We start from the raw sequence: 15,068 nt of genomic DNA on the forward strand, positions 1-15,068 counted from the left end.
CACCATTCATTATAGTAACACTATTTGCAGCACTTTAGTAAAAGGGCCCATCAACATTTCCATTATAAACTCCATTTTTGCAAGGGTAGCAACATTGCTGGTACAGTTTCATTAGCCCTATACTTACATACAAAACGTCAGCCTGGAACACATGCATGTTTCTAACTAATAAGCTTTAGTGTCCCCAAAGAAGTAATTGTTACAAACTTTAGGTGCTAGAAATTTAAAAATTCCTCCTCTGCAACAATTACAAAAGAAAAACAAAAACAAAACCCACAAAACATTCAGAACTGATGGAAAAAGTTCTCTAGTATTTGCATGAGGATATTATAGATCCTAAGACAGGATGGCAGAAGATACTCGCGCGCACTCTCTCTCTCTCACACACAGTATTGTTATTTAATATTCAAACTATCACTGATTTAGGATTACTCAATTTCAGAAGGGACCAGTCATATAAATCTCCACAGCTGAGCTGACTCTTGACACAGATGCCTCTCCCCTAAATGAATGTTGGGATCTTTCCAGCCCTTCCCCTGTCATTGCCAGTCTCATCCCTGGTACCTCCCCAGGGGCCCACTTGCTGCAGGACCCACTGAGGCTCTCTCTTACAATCTTTTGCTACTTTCTTTCTAGAGTCTTCTCCCAACATGCCAGGAGAAATGCCCAGAAGTCTAGGTCACCATCCAGTCCCTACTATCCTCTCTCTCAAGATGCAAGAGCTTCAGTGTTAAAGGGATTGGTGCTTAAAATCCAGAGCTGTTCAAGCCCTGGGAACCTAGGACTCAGGTCTAATATAACTATTAGTATTATTTTAGTTACATTTTAAATTAATAGATTTTTGTGGGTTTGTCTGGCCTGTGGATGCTTATAACAGTGCTTCTTTTGGAAAATGTATTCTTCAATTCCACAAATCAACTTCTAAATAAACTTCACAGCCCATTTAAAATTGAGTACAATTCCTTAATACAAAATAGAGAATTACCATATGACCCAGTAATTCCAATTCTAGGTATATAACCCCCAAAGCTGAAAACAGGGATTCAAAGAGATGCTTTTAGACCATGTTCATAGCAGCCAGAAGGTGGAAACAACCCAAGTGTCCATCAATGGATGAATGACTCCACAAAATGTGGGATATACATACAATGAAATATTACTTAACCACAACAAAGAATAAAGTAGTGGTACATTACAATATGGTTGAACCTTGAGAATATTATAATAAGTGAAAGAAGTCAGATACAAAAGGATAACTATTGTTTGATTTCACTTATATGAAATATCTAGAATAAAACAATTTCAGAGAGACAGAAAGTAGATTAGCGAGTCCTAGGGGACCATGAGAGGAGAAAATGAGGAATTAATGAGTACAGAGTTTCTGTTTAGGGTGATGAAAAACTCTGGAAATAGTGGTGGTGATTGTACAATACTGTGAATGTAGTAAATGCTACTGAATTGTACATTTTAAAATGGTTAATTTTATACGTGAATTTCAAATCAATACAATTAAAAATTGTATATAGTCAGTACCTACAAGTATATAAAAATTGAAATAGCCGGTAAAGTATGCTTTTGCTATAAAAAAGATATAGTGGGAAAAGAGAACTGTCTCAAGAGCTAGAAAACCTAAAAACTTGGGTTCAAGCCCTAACTCAGCTGTTAGTAATTAGGCCATCTTATATGAGCCATTTTCCCTATCTGAGGCTCAGTTTTATCATGTAAAGAATATGGATACTATCTGCTCTGCTTAATTCTAAGGCTGAGATTCAGAAAGTACACAAAAACTCTAACACACCAGAGAAAAGGTACTAGCTTCTATAATAAATGAAAAGTTGGAAGTATGGGAACCCCAAAAAGGAAAAGGATGAATAAATATATGCTTTTCCTTTCTAACACCTTATCTTTTACTTCAGTTGTTACCCAGGCTTTAGGCAAATCTTGGGAGACCATTATTTGAGCTGGAGGAGGTTCAATACAATCCAGGGGGATTCTTGGCATTTATCAAGTTGGGGAACCAAGTCTAGCAGATCCAGTCTAGACTAGATTCTGTCCTGTGTAGTATGGAATATAAAGCCCTGAAGAGATTCTAGAATCAATCTGTAGTCCCTGACTATCTTTCAGATGATAAATGATCTCTAGTTGGGGCCACTACAAAGCTTCACTGGTAATATGTAGTATGGGGAGGAGAATTTGAGTCTATTTTGGTTAGAACCCTCAATAAATCAGGCTCCAAGTGTGAAACAAGGAAAGGAAACAATTTCTAGCTTTTTCTCTTGTGACATAAGGCTCTTTTATAGTAACATCTAATTTATCCAACACAAAGAGGAAAGGTGGTCTACTTGAAAGAATTAAAAAAAAAAAGTCTCCTTAAAATATATAAAGGAAATAATTTAAAAATGTATTACAGAAATTACACTACCTAGTATTTACATTTTTAATATAGTTAACATAATATTTTCAAAAACCTTCAGAGACCAAAGGAAAAATGCAAATGTGAAGCCATATGTTGGTTTATGGCATATCTGTTGAATCCACACAAAAGTCTATGTATATGAATGAGCATACATGTAACTTGTTAGGGCGATGATAAACATGTTCTAGGTAACTTGGCATAGCAGGAAGGGTATGGTATAATAGGGTTCTGGTGACTTGCATGCTAGTTGAAGGTCAGCCTGATCTATGTGGCACTGAGCTTTTCCTGTGCCTCTGTCTCCTCTGTATAATAAGAAGGTTAGGTAATAGTTTTCAAAAAATAAAAAAAACCTTTTTTTGTTTTGTTTTAAATTTTAACCAGTAGAACCTTTTCTTTAAATGAACTCATCCAAGAAGCCCGCTATTTCAGATAAATAAACTCAGAGCTACTCTGTTTGAAGTAAGGTAAGAAACCCAGACGTCTACCTGCTTGCTCCCTTATTGTCCTGCCAGCCCCGAGGTGTCTCTGAAGAAGCCCTAAAGTCTCCACAGAACACAGCTTGAAACCAATCCGGCCAGATAAAGCACAGGTCTCTTCACATTCTAGTATGTTCTGATTTCACTAGTGTAGGCAATTTTCAAATGTCCCATATAAATGCTTATTTCTGGAGGAGTTCTTTAATTATAAATATATCTTTGGCAAATAGAGAAGAAAAAGTTCAAGAAAGCTTTCCAATCCTAATCTACTACTAATTTACTAATCTACTTTACTAATCTACTTTAACACTGCCATAAAATTAAAGCAATTAATTAGATTAAAGGAATAGATTTTCCACTTACATTTTGACATTTTTTTACTTAATATAGTGTACTTTTAATTTGGTATGAATGATTTGAATTTATTTCCCATTTTTACCCCTTTTGTAGGAGCAGCATTTTAAAGAAATATATATGTAGAGACATATATTTTAAGGAAATATATATATCTTTAAAATATACACACATACAGTTTTTTTTTTTTTCCAATAGCTTACTGTACACTTAGATCTATTCAATCACTATTGGCAATCAGCATTAAATGCCAATCTACCCTCTGGTTAGGAGCTAACTTGCTGCTCTAAACCATTTTTACAAACCTTCCTATATACCTTAATCCTTTCAAATGCAACTGTGACACAAAGTATTACAGACATTTAAAAACCAGTTCTCTTGAAAAAAAATTGTGGAGCATCAGTAACCAGATAGTATTCTCAAATTTCAGTGATCTAGTCCGTGGAGATGTCCCCTATGCATAGTGCTCTGTTTCACGCAGTACATGGCTTTAGCTGGCCAAATCTTTTTTTTTTTCCCAATGAATCAGTAGAACAGTGAAGATCTTACTTTTTTTTTAAGCAGTGGCATATCAATGAGGCACAGATGTGTATTCCAACTCTGCATGGATGAGCACACTGTTCAATAGTGCTGGCTCACACGGTATCAGGGCGAGTTATCACTTCCCATGAAGGCACTCTTATCACCAGGGCCCAGAGAGGTGGCTGCAAATCGCAGCCTTTTTATTTTCAAGGCAGTTCTGCTGAACATTCAGGCTTCAAAGATTCACACTTCCAAAACTCTATAAGAGTTTGTGAACGCTCAATTTGCCAAAACTGTTTACAGTGTAATTGGGCACCGTACCTGTGTCCATGAGATAGCGAAGGCGCTTCTCCACCAGCGCGGCACGGGTGTCAATTTGCTTTTGCTCATTCTCTAGTGCTGCCAATTCTCCTACAACATACTGACTGGTGTCTTTGAACCCTTTCTGTTAACGAGAACAAACAGGAAAGAAAAAAAAATCACTTGTAAGTTGCATTTTTCCTTTCTACAAACACTTAGTAAAGCACTTACCTAGAGAACCAAATACGCCCTTAGTATCACTCTTAGTACCTAAAAGCAACGCCCTGTGATTCAAAAAATTTTCATATGAATTATAAATATTGCAAAACTTTTGTAAATAGAGAAAATCGTGGCTGTTTAGTATTATATTTATAATTTAACACCCGGATTTGCCAGATTTAAAAAGTTAACACTAAGTAAGAAAAAATTCTCCTTAGAGTTGAGTCAGAGTGATTTAAGCATGGACAAGGATAGATGATAATTTTCCCTTGGTGACTGTCAAAACAAACACCAATGACATCTTTAATTCAAAAGTGTAATATATAAAAATGGAATTTAACTAAGGAATTGCTTCTTAAAGAATCTATCCTGAAAAAAATCAGATTTGTTCTTACAAAAATATAAAATTAAAAAGATACATTTCTTCTTTTCATAGTAACTATACTATTTAAAGTATTTTTAAAAAATGATAAAAGAGAAGTTTCTAATATCTCCAGTTTCCCCTCCAGCTGGCTTCTGTACTTTAACATGTCATTCTGTTGATGTATTACTAATTATTGTAGCTGCGAATTCTAACTTGACAGGTGGTTTCAAACCTTGCTACACTGGATCTAATGCCACCAGTACACTGATTTGGTTAATCTTCCATTTAACCAAATTTGGATTTCAATCTGAAATTTTACTTTTTACAACCAAGCATGTTAAAATAAATTATCCTTAGAAGTTTTATTTGAAGTAGCAGTTCTATTATAAAGTACCAATATAGGCTTACTTTTTATTTTCCTATTACAAATCGAAATCGTTAGGGGGCAGGGTTATTCATGGTATAGTACCAAACTGATAAATTATAGCTTCCTTTGGAATGCTTGTTTGTCTTGTGGCATTTCTAGGGGTTAGTTTCCTAAGTAGCTGAGAAATACTGAAGAACCGCTTAAGTGATTACTCTCACCACTACCACTACTAATATCAGCACTTACAATATTTATTCAGAGAAATAAATGTGAACAACGTTCTTGTGTCAAATCCCTTCCCTACCTAGAAGCATATTAATCTCTAAGAAGCCATGAGGAATTATCTTTCGTTACTCCTTAAACAAGAAACAAAATCAAGAATCATGTTATTTACGAGGATATTTTGGAATTCTCATAATCAACAAACCTGTCTAACCATACGTATAACTTATTTATCTTTGGAACCAGTAAACTGTACTCACACATGAACTCAATTTAAACCAGCTTATTGTTAAACTGACTATGGTAGTTGACAAACTTAAAGCTGAAATATTTTAAAAAATCATGAAATTGATAATGTCTCAGGATAGACTGATCAAATAAGTTACTGTATTTTTAAAAGATTCATACAAAGTGGATATTCTCCCATCTCACTATGAAATAAAACAGAAAAACTATAGCAACAGAATAAATGCTAATGGTAGCTTTAAAATCTGGAATCTGGTGAATGCTTTTCGTATCTATCTGTCAGACAGCAGAGCATTTTCAAAAAGGACTATTCTCATTTCCATCCAGAGGGACAAAACAAACATAGTAAAAGCAACAAAGATATAAGAAAACAGAAGTGATAAGCAACACATAAACTTCATTGCTTGTACTGATTGGTTCAGTTAAAAATAGTAACAAAGTTTATAGTCAGATTTCTTTAGTGTGAGTATATAGTACACTCAAATATTCTGTATCTTATAAATTATACCAAATATTTCATCAGGATATACCAGTTAGCTCTTCTATGTATTAAGACGTGCCAGGTTTTAGTAAAACAACTTTAAAACGAGAACTTAAAAATGAGAAGTTTTTACAGCTCTAAAATGTAGTTTGTAACTCTGACTACATTTGCAAGGATTTTAAAATCCATAATAGACAATTTTAACAGTAAAAACAAAGAAAATATTTATACAAACTGGAGATAATAATAATTTTAAAAAAAGTAGCACCATTAAAGAGAGCAGTGCTTCCAGACAAAAATTCAAGTTAAAACTTGTTCTTCCTGCTTCTGTCCCGCAGCTGTCCATCAAAAGCAGCTTTCTCCCTGCGGTCTATCAAATATTTCCCTCACAAATCAATTTTACACATGATCAGCCCATACCCCTACTGAGCTGAACCTCCCTGTTAATTAAGTGAAGAAATTACCATATATATTATATTAATGCAAACATCATTCAGCTAGTAATTCACGGCTGATCTGGATAATGGAAAGGTTGAACACCCATTAACCCAAGCCAACAAAATGGGTTGGCTGAGAAATTCTAGCAGGTCTCATGTGACTTTTCCCTCTAACTGCAGCTCTGCGGTATCTGCTATTGTAATAATTAAAATCCTCCCAGTAGATCAATACTGGAATCTCTTTATGGGAAGTGCCCTGATGGAAATGTCTCAAGGAAGCTGGGGCTGTGGAACTCTGAAAAATTCATTTTTTTTATCTGACAATTATCACCACACTGCAGACTAATTCAACAGTGCACCCCTCTCACTCTGCTTTGAATGCAATGGAGATTGACATCTTAAAAAACCTAACATCTCATTTTAACAAATAAAGGCACTATTTCCACATACAGTTTGGAATTATCAGCAATCATGAAACCACACAAAAAATTAATATACATTAAGCACTTCATCTTCTGATGGCTTCCTCTGAGTTTCAGTTATTGCTGCCTTCTCCTCATTTCCTTTCTTTGTATCTTCCTGTATTGATCTCTGCCTTTTCATCTCTTAAAAAAAAAGGGAAAGACATGTAAAATTATTATAAAGCTTGATATTTGTGTATTGAAATGTGGATTTACATTATCAGCTTCCATATATATATATATAAATATTGTTAAATCATAAGATGGGAAAACATTTAAAAAAGTGTTCCTACCTGGTCTATTCTCAACATATTGACTGAAAGACTGAAGTTGAGTTTTTCTTACTGTAGAATCCTTGCTAAACACAACAGGATTTCTAAATCGTTCTGTTGCTTTTTGTAATCGCTCAGTCCGGAGATCTTCTGTGCCATTCTAAAAGTGAAACAAATGTGGTAAGAGAGTCCTGATCTTATAAACGTGAAATTACACATTAGTAAAACAAGTTTTACTGATTTAAGATAATGCCAACTTAGAAACGTTTTGAAAGAAAAAAGGACTATAAAGAGATGTTCTAAATAGCTCAACGGCAAGGTCTGTTGCCTGTAACTGAAACCTTTGGGAGACATGGTTTAAATGGAGGATCATTCTTGATAACCGTGATTCATTAGATACTGTGAACCCCCATGTCTTCTTCTGATGATATGTATCATTTAAAAGCCACACTGCCTCTGTCTACCACTGCCCCACCACCCCAGCCCCACTATTCTGCCCCATCTGTTTGTACAGTCCCACAGACTTGTATGACAAGAAGAACTAGTTTCTAATTTTATGCCCATTGAGATAAACCACTAATGCTGGATGAAGGCTAAAAGGTAGGATTATAACACTACCCCACTGAACTGCATTTCATCAGCTATAACTTTCCAAAGCCAGATTTGTAAGTAAGCCCTTTACAGCTAAGGAAACTACAATTATCTTTTCCAGAGCTTCCTATGTTAATACTGGTAACAAATTCAAATGGTTCTATCAACAAGAAATATCCCAGAAGACTGAACCACTGCAGTGTGTGGAAGCCGCAGATACCGTGGTGCTGTGTACCAAACAAATATTTCATTTTATACCTAATCTTTTATTATTTTTATTAAGTGTTTTGAAAGTAAATAGGGAAAGGCTAAGATGCATGACTAATAGCTAAGCCTGCTGAATGCTGAAACTGGTTATCAAAAGCTACCAAGACTTTGCCCTTCCTCTGCATTGAGACAATCAGTAATGAGGGAGTCCTCCAATGGCCTATTCTCTAGCCTCAAGGAGGCCTGGGATACAGAATCCTCAAGGGAAGGTAACAGTTTATCCTTTTCCACAAACACAGAATGCCTCATTTATAAACGTGTAAACTGCATTTTATTAAAAAAATAAAACCCCAAATCAATGCTGAAAGCTTCAAGAGAACAGATGGACTCTATATGTTCTTTATAAGCACCATTTAAAAAATCTTAACTAAAAAGATCCATACAAAGACAAGCTGTTTAAAGCACACATTTTGTTGGAATAAGTTTGAAAATAACTACATTTAAGAGCTTTTTGGAAAGCAAAAACAACTGCATCTATTTAGATAATTAAACCTTAAGAATAAAAATACCTCTGTTTTATTTTTTTAAGTTATATATTTATTATTAGTATCATGCTTATAATATGCTAGCTATGTAGCTAGGATAGAAACAATTATGGCCTTTATTTATTTGTTTGTTTGTTTAAGAAAAGTGTGTATTCTAGTGTTATCATAATAACTGCCCAATAGTCTAAAACTCAAGTCTTTACCAAAATAAACAAACACGGCTAAATTTTTTGAGGCCTGGCAACATGCTAAAATATCAGTGCGATTAGCCAGCAAATCCCATCTTAAGAAACCTTTTTATGACTAGGGACTTCTGCCACTTTACAAATGTATTCCTCTAAACCCACTAATTCAGTTAGCCTTTTCAATCCATTGTATTATTCTTAGTCCAGCTTCATTCTGCATTAAATCCAGTGCAGAAAGCTAAATTGAACGCAAAAAATCAGACCTGATCCAGGCTTCCTTTTGTTCAAAGATAGTGACCAAAAGTCCTCTGGTGCTGCCACACACTTTCATCACCAATTTATAGAAACCGACAGTATAAGGGAAAAGCAATGAAAGTCATTGTTTTGGGACTTCAAAGCATCTCTATGTCAGGGGAAGGAAATCCTTTCAGTCAGCAGGGCAGTCCCCATAGTCCGCAGGTGGGTGAAAAAGTTATACAAGACTAGAAATGCCCTAAAGCTAGAGAAATATTTACGATACAGTGCAAGGAAAAGGGGGGATGGCTTGAGTGGGGATAATATAAATACTACAAATCATCATCATTATCATCATCATCTTATAATGTTGCATTTTGGCTAAAATCTTACACAAGGTAAGATTTATATTGGCACAAAGCACATGCAAGTATCTTAAAAATTTATATTCACATACCATCTTCAGGAATTAATTCATCTTAACAGGTCAAAGGCTGAAGATGATAGAATATGCTAGAATTCTCTTAGCAACATTCTCGTTAGCAAAATACAAATGCATACAGAAGTCAAGAATAGTTTTTACTTTTACTGACATATCAACTTAAAGTAGTAGTTTCTCTGAAAAACAGTACCTGAATACTGATTACCATACTGGTATCTAATTTATTGGCTATTTAATAAAAATTTGTATATCTTAATCTTAATGTGAAGAATTTGGTAAGAAACTGACTTTAGGATTATGAAGTGCCAGTGGAAATTAGAATACACAGATACTAAGTCAAATATTTTAAACAAGTAAGATTTACCTTAATGTCTTGCTCTGAACTTTCAGTTATAGCTTTGTGAGCAGCGCTGGAAGGTGAATTTGCCACCTGTGGCTGAGTGTCTAGGAGTTTCTTCAGCTTCAAGTCCACCAACTTAGTGTTTTGTTCTGTTAAATATGCAAATACTATGAATAACTGTATGAGATGCATTTAGATGTGTAGGCTATCAATTTAAAGGACTTCATAAAAATATTACTATATTGAAAAAAAAGAGAAGCAGAACTCTTTATATATATATGTATGTATGTATACATAAACTATACTACATACCATATAACTATAGTATAACTAAGTAGTCTTTAGGCATATTGACTATATTCCCTTTTTAAAAATTGAGACATAATTGATATGTAACATTGTGTAAGTTGAAGATGTACAATGTGTTGATTTTATACATTTATATATTGCAATATGATTACCACCATAGCATTAGTTAACACTTCTATCATGTCACAAAATTATCATTTCTTTTTTGTGGTGGGAATAAATAAAATCTAGTCTCTTAGCATATATTCTGGTGTGTGTGTGTGTGTGTGTGTATGATATACATTCATATATATGTACTTTTCCCCAAAATCAGTCCCCTTAAAGAATATAGTCAACATGCCTAAAGACTATTTAGTTATTCTATAGTTAATAGCAGCTATGCTTACCTGAAAACCTAAGCCCATATTTGATGTACATATTTATATTAGCAACAGTATAGGCTGTACATAATGAAACAAGGTATTACAAAGTAGGTATTTAAAAGAGGTAACACATTTGATTATAAATTATATTATTTTATTGTTTCAATTCTTCTAGTATATTAAATTTAGACATATAATGCCATATTAAGTTCTTAACATGATCTTAGACAGTCATGTACACACTGTTAGAATCCAATGTTCCAATGTTTATGGGTATACATATATACCCAGCGTTGAAACGGGGTATATGTTTACAAATACCTTCTAATCAGAGGGCAGAAGTACAATAAAGATTATCACATTTTGGAATGTCTGAAATATGGATAGAAATTTAAAATAAATAAAAAATGGCTATAACTTTAAAAAAACAATTTCAAATATTTTTAGCAAGTAAATTAATCTTTATTTAATAAAATAGTTCAGAAGCGAATGGAAACAAATAATTCTATTTAAACAAATTCACTCAAAGCAACTCTTTAATAAAATGATTATAAAAGACATGCCAACCATTTGATGAATGATATTTTTCATAAAGATTAATAAGTTTTCTAATTGTAAGACTCTTAATAAATGCTATTATCATTACTTTCATGCAAATTGGTCAGTTTATATTGCCAGGCTTCTCTTTTAAACAATATCTGATGAACTATGGTCAAATCAAGATAAAGATTAAACAACTTATTATTAAAAAATTATGACTTTAATATACATATTAAAAAAAGAATTTTGGGGAAAATAAAGCCAGGATAAAAAATCATAATGTATGCTACATGCTTCCAGATTCCAGTTTGCATTCCTATTTCTTACTGCCATGAAATAAACCATAGTCTGAATTGGAAAGTCTGTCCTATGCACTCACCAACACTTACTGGCATGCTGAAGAGTTGTAAACAATATATTAGTTAACTCCAAAAACAGGAAGACTGAGATGTGTTTTCTTTTTAGGTATACAAAAAGTAGGAAGAGTGTTTTTAAGAAGGACAAGAATCAAGCCTGTTAGGCCTAATATTAACCAACCTTTAAATACATTAAAATATCCCACAAAGTTGCTATAACTAAAACTAGAAAATTCTCCTTACCTTACCCAAGAAAGGGCTAATTTCTCCTGTCTTCATAATCTATTGTTAAATCAGGAAATATGTACCACTTATTGTCACTGATTTTATACTTCCATGAGTCGAATGTTAAGGCTTTAATTCTGTACTTCTGGATGCCCTCCGTGGTAAAGAGATGATACTGGTTTCTACTAAAGACTTTGATGGTGGTTGTGGTGAGAGGGTGGGTAAGCAACAACAAAAATTTTTTTCAAAAAGAAAAATCAAACTTACCCAAGTTCTAAAGTATTTTAAATAGAAATAAGTAAAACGCAGTCTTAATTTGGGGTTAAATTTTTTTTAAGTTTCGTTAAATATCAGCATTCTCCTGGACTTGTACAATTATAAATATACTGACCTGTATCTAGTAAAAGTATTATTTAATACTAGACCATGAAGGAGCTACTGACAAAAGACACAGATTTTTTTGGGTGCTCTCTATAGTTAGGAAGACCATGTTTGATTGTTTCTTGGAGAAGTAACAGCATGATTTCAAATAGGGAAGAAACAAAGCAAGTTAGCATTGTAGGGACATGCCAGGGCTGGGAAGAATACCTGCTCTCCCTCCCTGTAGCTTTTTACAGGAAAAGATAAATATTAGGGATTTCATTTTCTTACCTTTAAGTTTAAAGAGACTGCCAAAGATTTTTTATGGCTATAAGAATGCAATTCAATAAGTATTTATGGAACCTCTCACATATACAAAGCTACCTGCTGCTGACTAATAAAGGTAGTGCATATGGAACACTCATCTACTTAATCATCAGCAAGTACCTTTATATTTTATACAGTAACTCAGAAGTTCAATTGCAAATGTGATTATCGGTATAATATTTATTGATATACAATATGAGATGAATTTAATAGTAATCTATATAAGCAGTTTTCAAAGAGTTTTATTGTGATCAGTTATTAAGTATGTATAAAATAATTTATTAGTAGTAATATTTAAATATTTAAGGTAAGTACAAAATTTATAAAATAATATTACCACTAAGACTATCAATTCCAAACCAAATCAGAAAATCTGATCCATGGTTTAGATTTACATTTGAAGCATTCCATAGGTACTACATCTATACCTTACAACATCACAACAAAATATTTAGGCTGAGAAGGGAACCAATCATAAAATGTCTACAAATTGTCCCATATAACATAAAATATAAAACTGAATCTTAGTAATAAGAGAAAAACTAAAATTTGTTATTTCAATTTTATTGCTAATTTTAACATTAAGCCTAAAACAAAATAATAACATAAAATTGATGGAAAGTGGATTTAGCTAAATGATTTGTGAGGGTGTAAGATGTAATAAAACTACTAAAAGAACTTATTATCATGATTAATGAGATAATAATAAAAATATATCAGTTTTAATAGTTAATAAACAGTTATAATAAAAATATAAGAGTTTGCCATGCAGCAGGACACAAAGTATTTATAATTTGAAATTACCGGGAGTATCAAGGTCATTTTCTAAGTTAGTAAGTTCATCTCCACCTCCTACAACAAAGCCTTCGGAAATCTCCTCGTTAGTATCTATCTCAACTTTATCATTTTCATCTGTAGGAAAATGTAGCAATAATGTTAGTATATTATTTCTATTTTATATCATTTGTTAGAAACACTAAGGAAAAAAATTAGTATTGTAATGACAGTTCAAATTCAGGTCTGACACAGATGAGCAAGTTAAGAAATCAGTTTTAAGTTACTTTTTCACTACTGGATTAACATTTATATTTTACATTCATATGTCAAAGATGAATTGTCACATCAAAGCAGATGCAAAAATTTTGACAATTTGTCACATGCTGTCTCTGAATCACTGAGCTCCTTGAATCCCTATGTTTTAAAATGTAATCTACTGGTAATCTCTAATAACAGTACACAAAAATAAAGTTGGGGAACTTCCCTGGTGGCACAGTGGTTAAGAATCCACCTGCCACTGCAGAGGACACGGGTTCAAGCTCTGGTCCGGGAAGATACCACATGCCGTGGAGCAACTAAGCCCGTGCGCCACAACTACTGAGCCTGCGCTCTAGAGTCCACAAGCCACAACTACTGAGCCCGCGTGCCACAACTACTGAAGCCCGCACGCCTAGAGCCCATGCTCAGCAACAAGAGAAGCCACCACAATGAGAAGCCTGTGCACTGCAACAAAGAGTAGCCCCTGCTCGCTGCAACTGGAGAAAGCCCGCGCACAGCAATGAAGACCCAACACAGCCAAAAACAAACAAACAAACCAATAAAAATATTTAAAAAAAATAAAGTTGGTTTGGTAACAAAGTCATCAAATAACGTTTCTAAATTTCACATTTTTATCATTTATTAGATATAAATGTATAAAGAAACAACTCATTCTTTATAAACTTGTAGCTATATTTAAATCATTTGCATGAAGACTTGAATGCTTTTGTGCTATTAATGAAATATTATCAAAAGCATTATGGATGAATTAAGAGACAAGATTGAGACGAGAATAGACAGTACCTTTATGCAAAAGAAAGTTCAGAAACAATTAAGACAGTACATCTTGGAAGACATAAGGCTGGTAGAAACACTTGTTATTCAAAAGTAAATACATGGGAATAAGGTAGTCACACTATTTTTTTATACACTTAGCAAAATGTCTTAGGTCATAATTAATTAATGGTATCATTTTTAAAAAGATTTCTATTACATATTTTTCCTTTTTAAACCCTAGTGATAAAAATGGTTAAGTAATTTTGAACATTATACATTTAAAAAGTCATAGCAGTAATTTGACTTGTATATTAGAAGTTAAGCTTTAAATTCCGCTATTGACAGGCAATGTACCTTTTGGAGAAATATCTGTCTAGCCCTGGGAGTTGAAGAATATCCCTACTATTCTACAGTTTATATTTCATAGGGCAACTTTTATTAATAATGAGGTGTTCCAAAGGTTATTACAATTGAGAAAGACTAAATTCTATAGCTTTGGCTTAAACCTTCAATATTTGTCCTTTTCCCTGTAGAGCTTTGTGTTTGATTTTGGGCTTCCCAAGTAAATATTTACTATGAGCATTAATATTAATAATAGTTTACATTTATTGAAGACTTCCTATGTACTATGTAAGCCATTTAGAAGAATACAACACAAATAAAAAGAATGAGAAATGCCCCCAGGGGAGAAGCACTGCTAAATGCTTTCAAATCACTAAGGTATTATACTTGGCTATATTATTTAAGTACAATTAGTTGAGAGAGCTTTTCTAATCAACTATGCTTAGTACAACTATTTGACTAATTTCATAAAAGTCAGTACCTTCATCTTCATTATCCTCAAAAATTCTTCTCTAAATAATTTTGTAGTAAAGGGAAATGAATTAACAAATATTTCCTGCGTGCCAAGTAAGTATGCAGAACACTTCCTCTTATCAGAGATAGTTTACTACCCATAGTTCTTAGAGTACAGTACTTTGTTGCTGCAATCAGCCTTTATTGGTTACTACTGACCAGAATTAATATAGAGTGAAAACAAAAAATTAAACATTCATTCATTTATTTATTCAAGAAACTTCTACTATACGCCGGATCT

The 15,068-nt window shown here is 33.3% G+C and overlaps 1 protein-coding gene across 4 annotated transcripts in view; it reads right to left on the bottom strand.

Moving 5' to 3' along the window:
• The window catches only part of EHBP1 (EH domain binding protein 1), a 339,673-nt gene that overhangs the window by 40,571 nt on the left and 284,034 nt on the right, over positions 1 to 15,068 (bottom strand). For 3 of the 4 annotated variants that reach the window (XM_059943245.1, XM_059943243.1, XM_059943244.1), the window contains 4 exons: positions 9,706 to 9,830; positions 7,159 to 7,297; positions 6,903 to 7,009; positions 4,090 to 4,213 (listed from right to left, as the gene is read on the bottom strand). In XM_059943245.1, the coding sequence (XP_059799228.1) occupies positions 4,090 to 4,213; positions 6,903 to 7,009; positions 7,159 to 7,297; positions 9,706 to 9,830 (495 nt within the window). Of the gene's footprint in view, positions 1 to 4,089; positions 4,214 to 6,902; positions 7,010 to 7,158; positions 7,298 to 9,705; positions 9,831 to 12,964; positions 13,073 to 15,068 lie in introns of all 4 variants that reach the window. The other variant, XM_059943246.1, reaches the window with a different exon arrangement.

Source organism: Balaenoptera ricei, chromosome 13, assembly GCF_028023285.1.
Source record: "Balaenoptera ricei isolate mBalRic1 chromosome 13, mBalRic1.hap2, whole genome shotgun sequence".
NCBI lineage: Eukaryota > Metazoa > Chordata > Mammalia > Artiodactyla > Balaenopteridae > Balaenoptera > Balaenoptera ricei.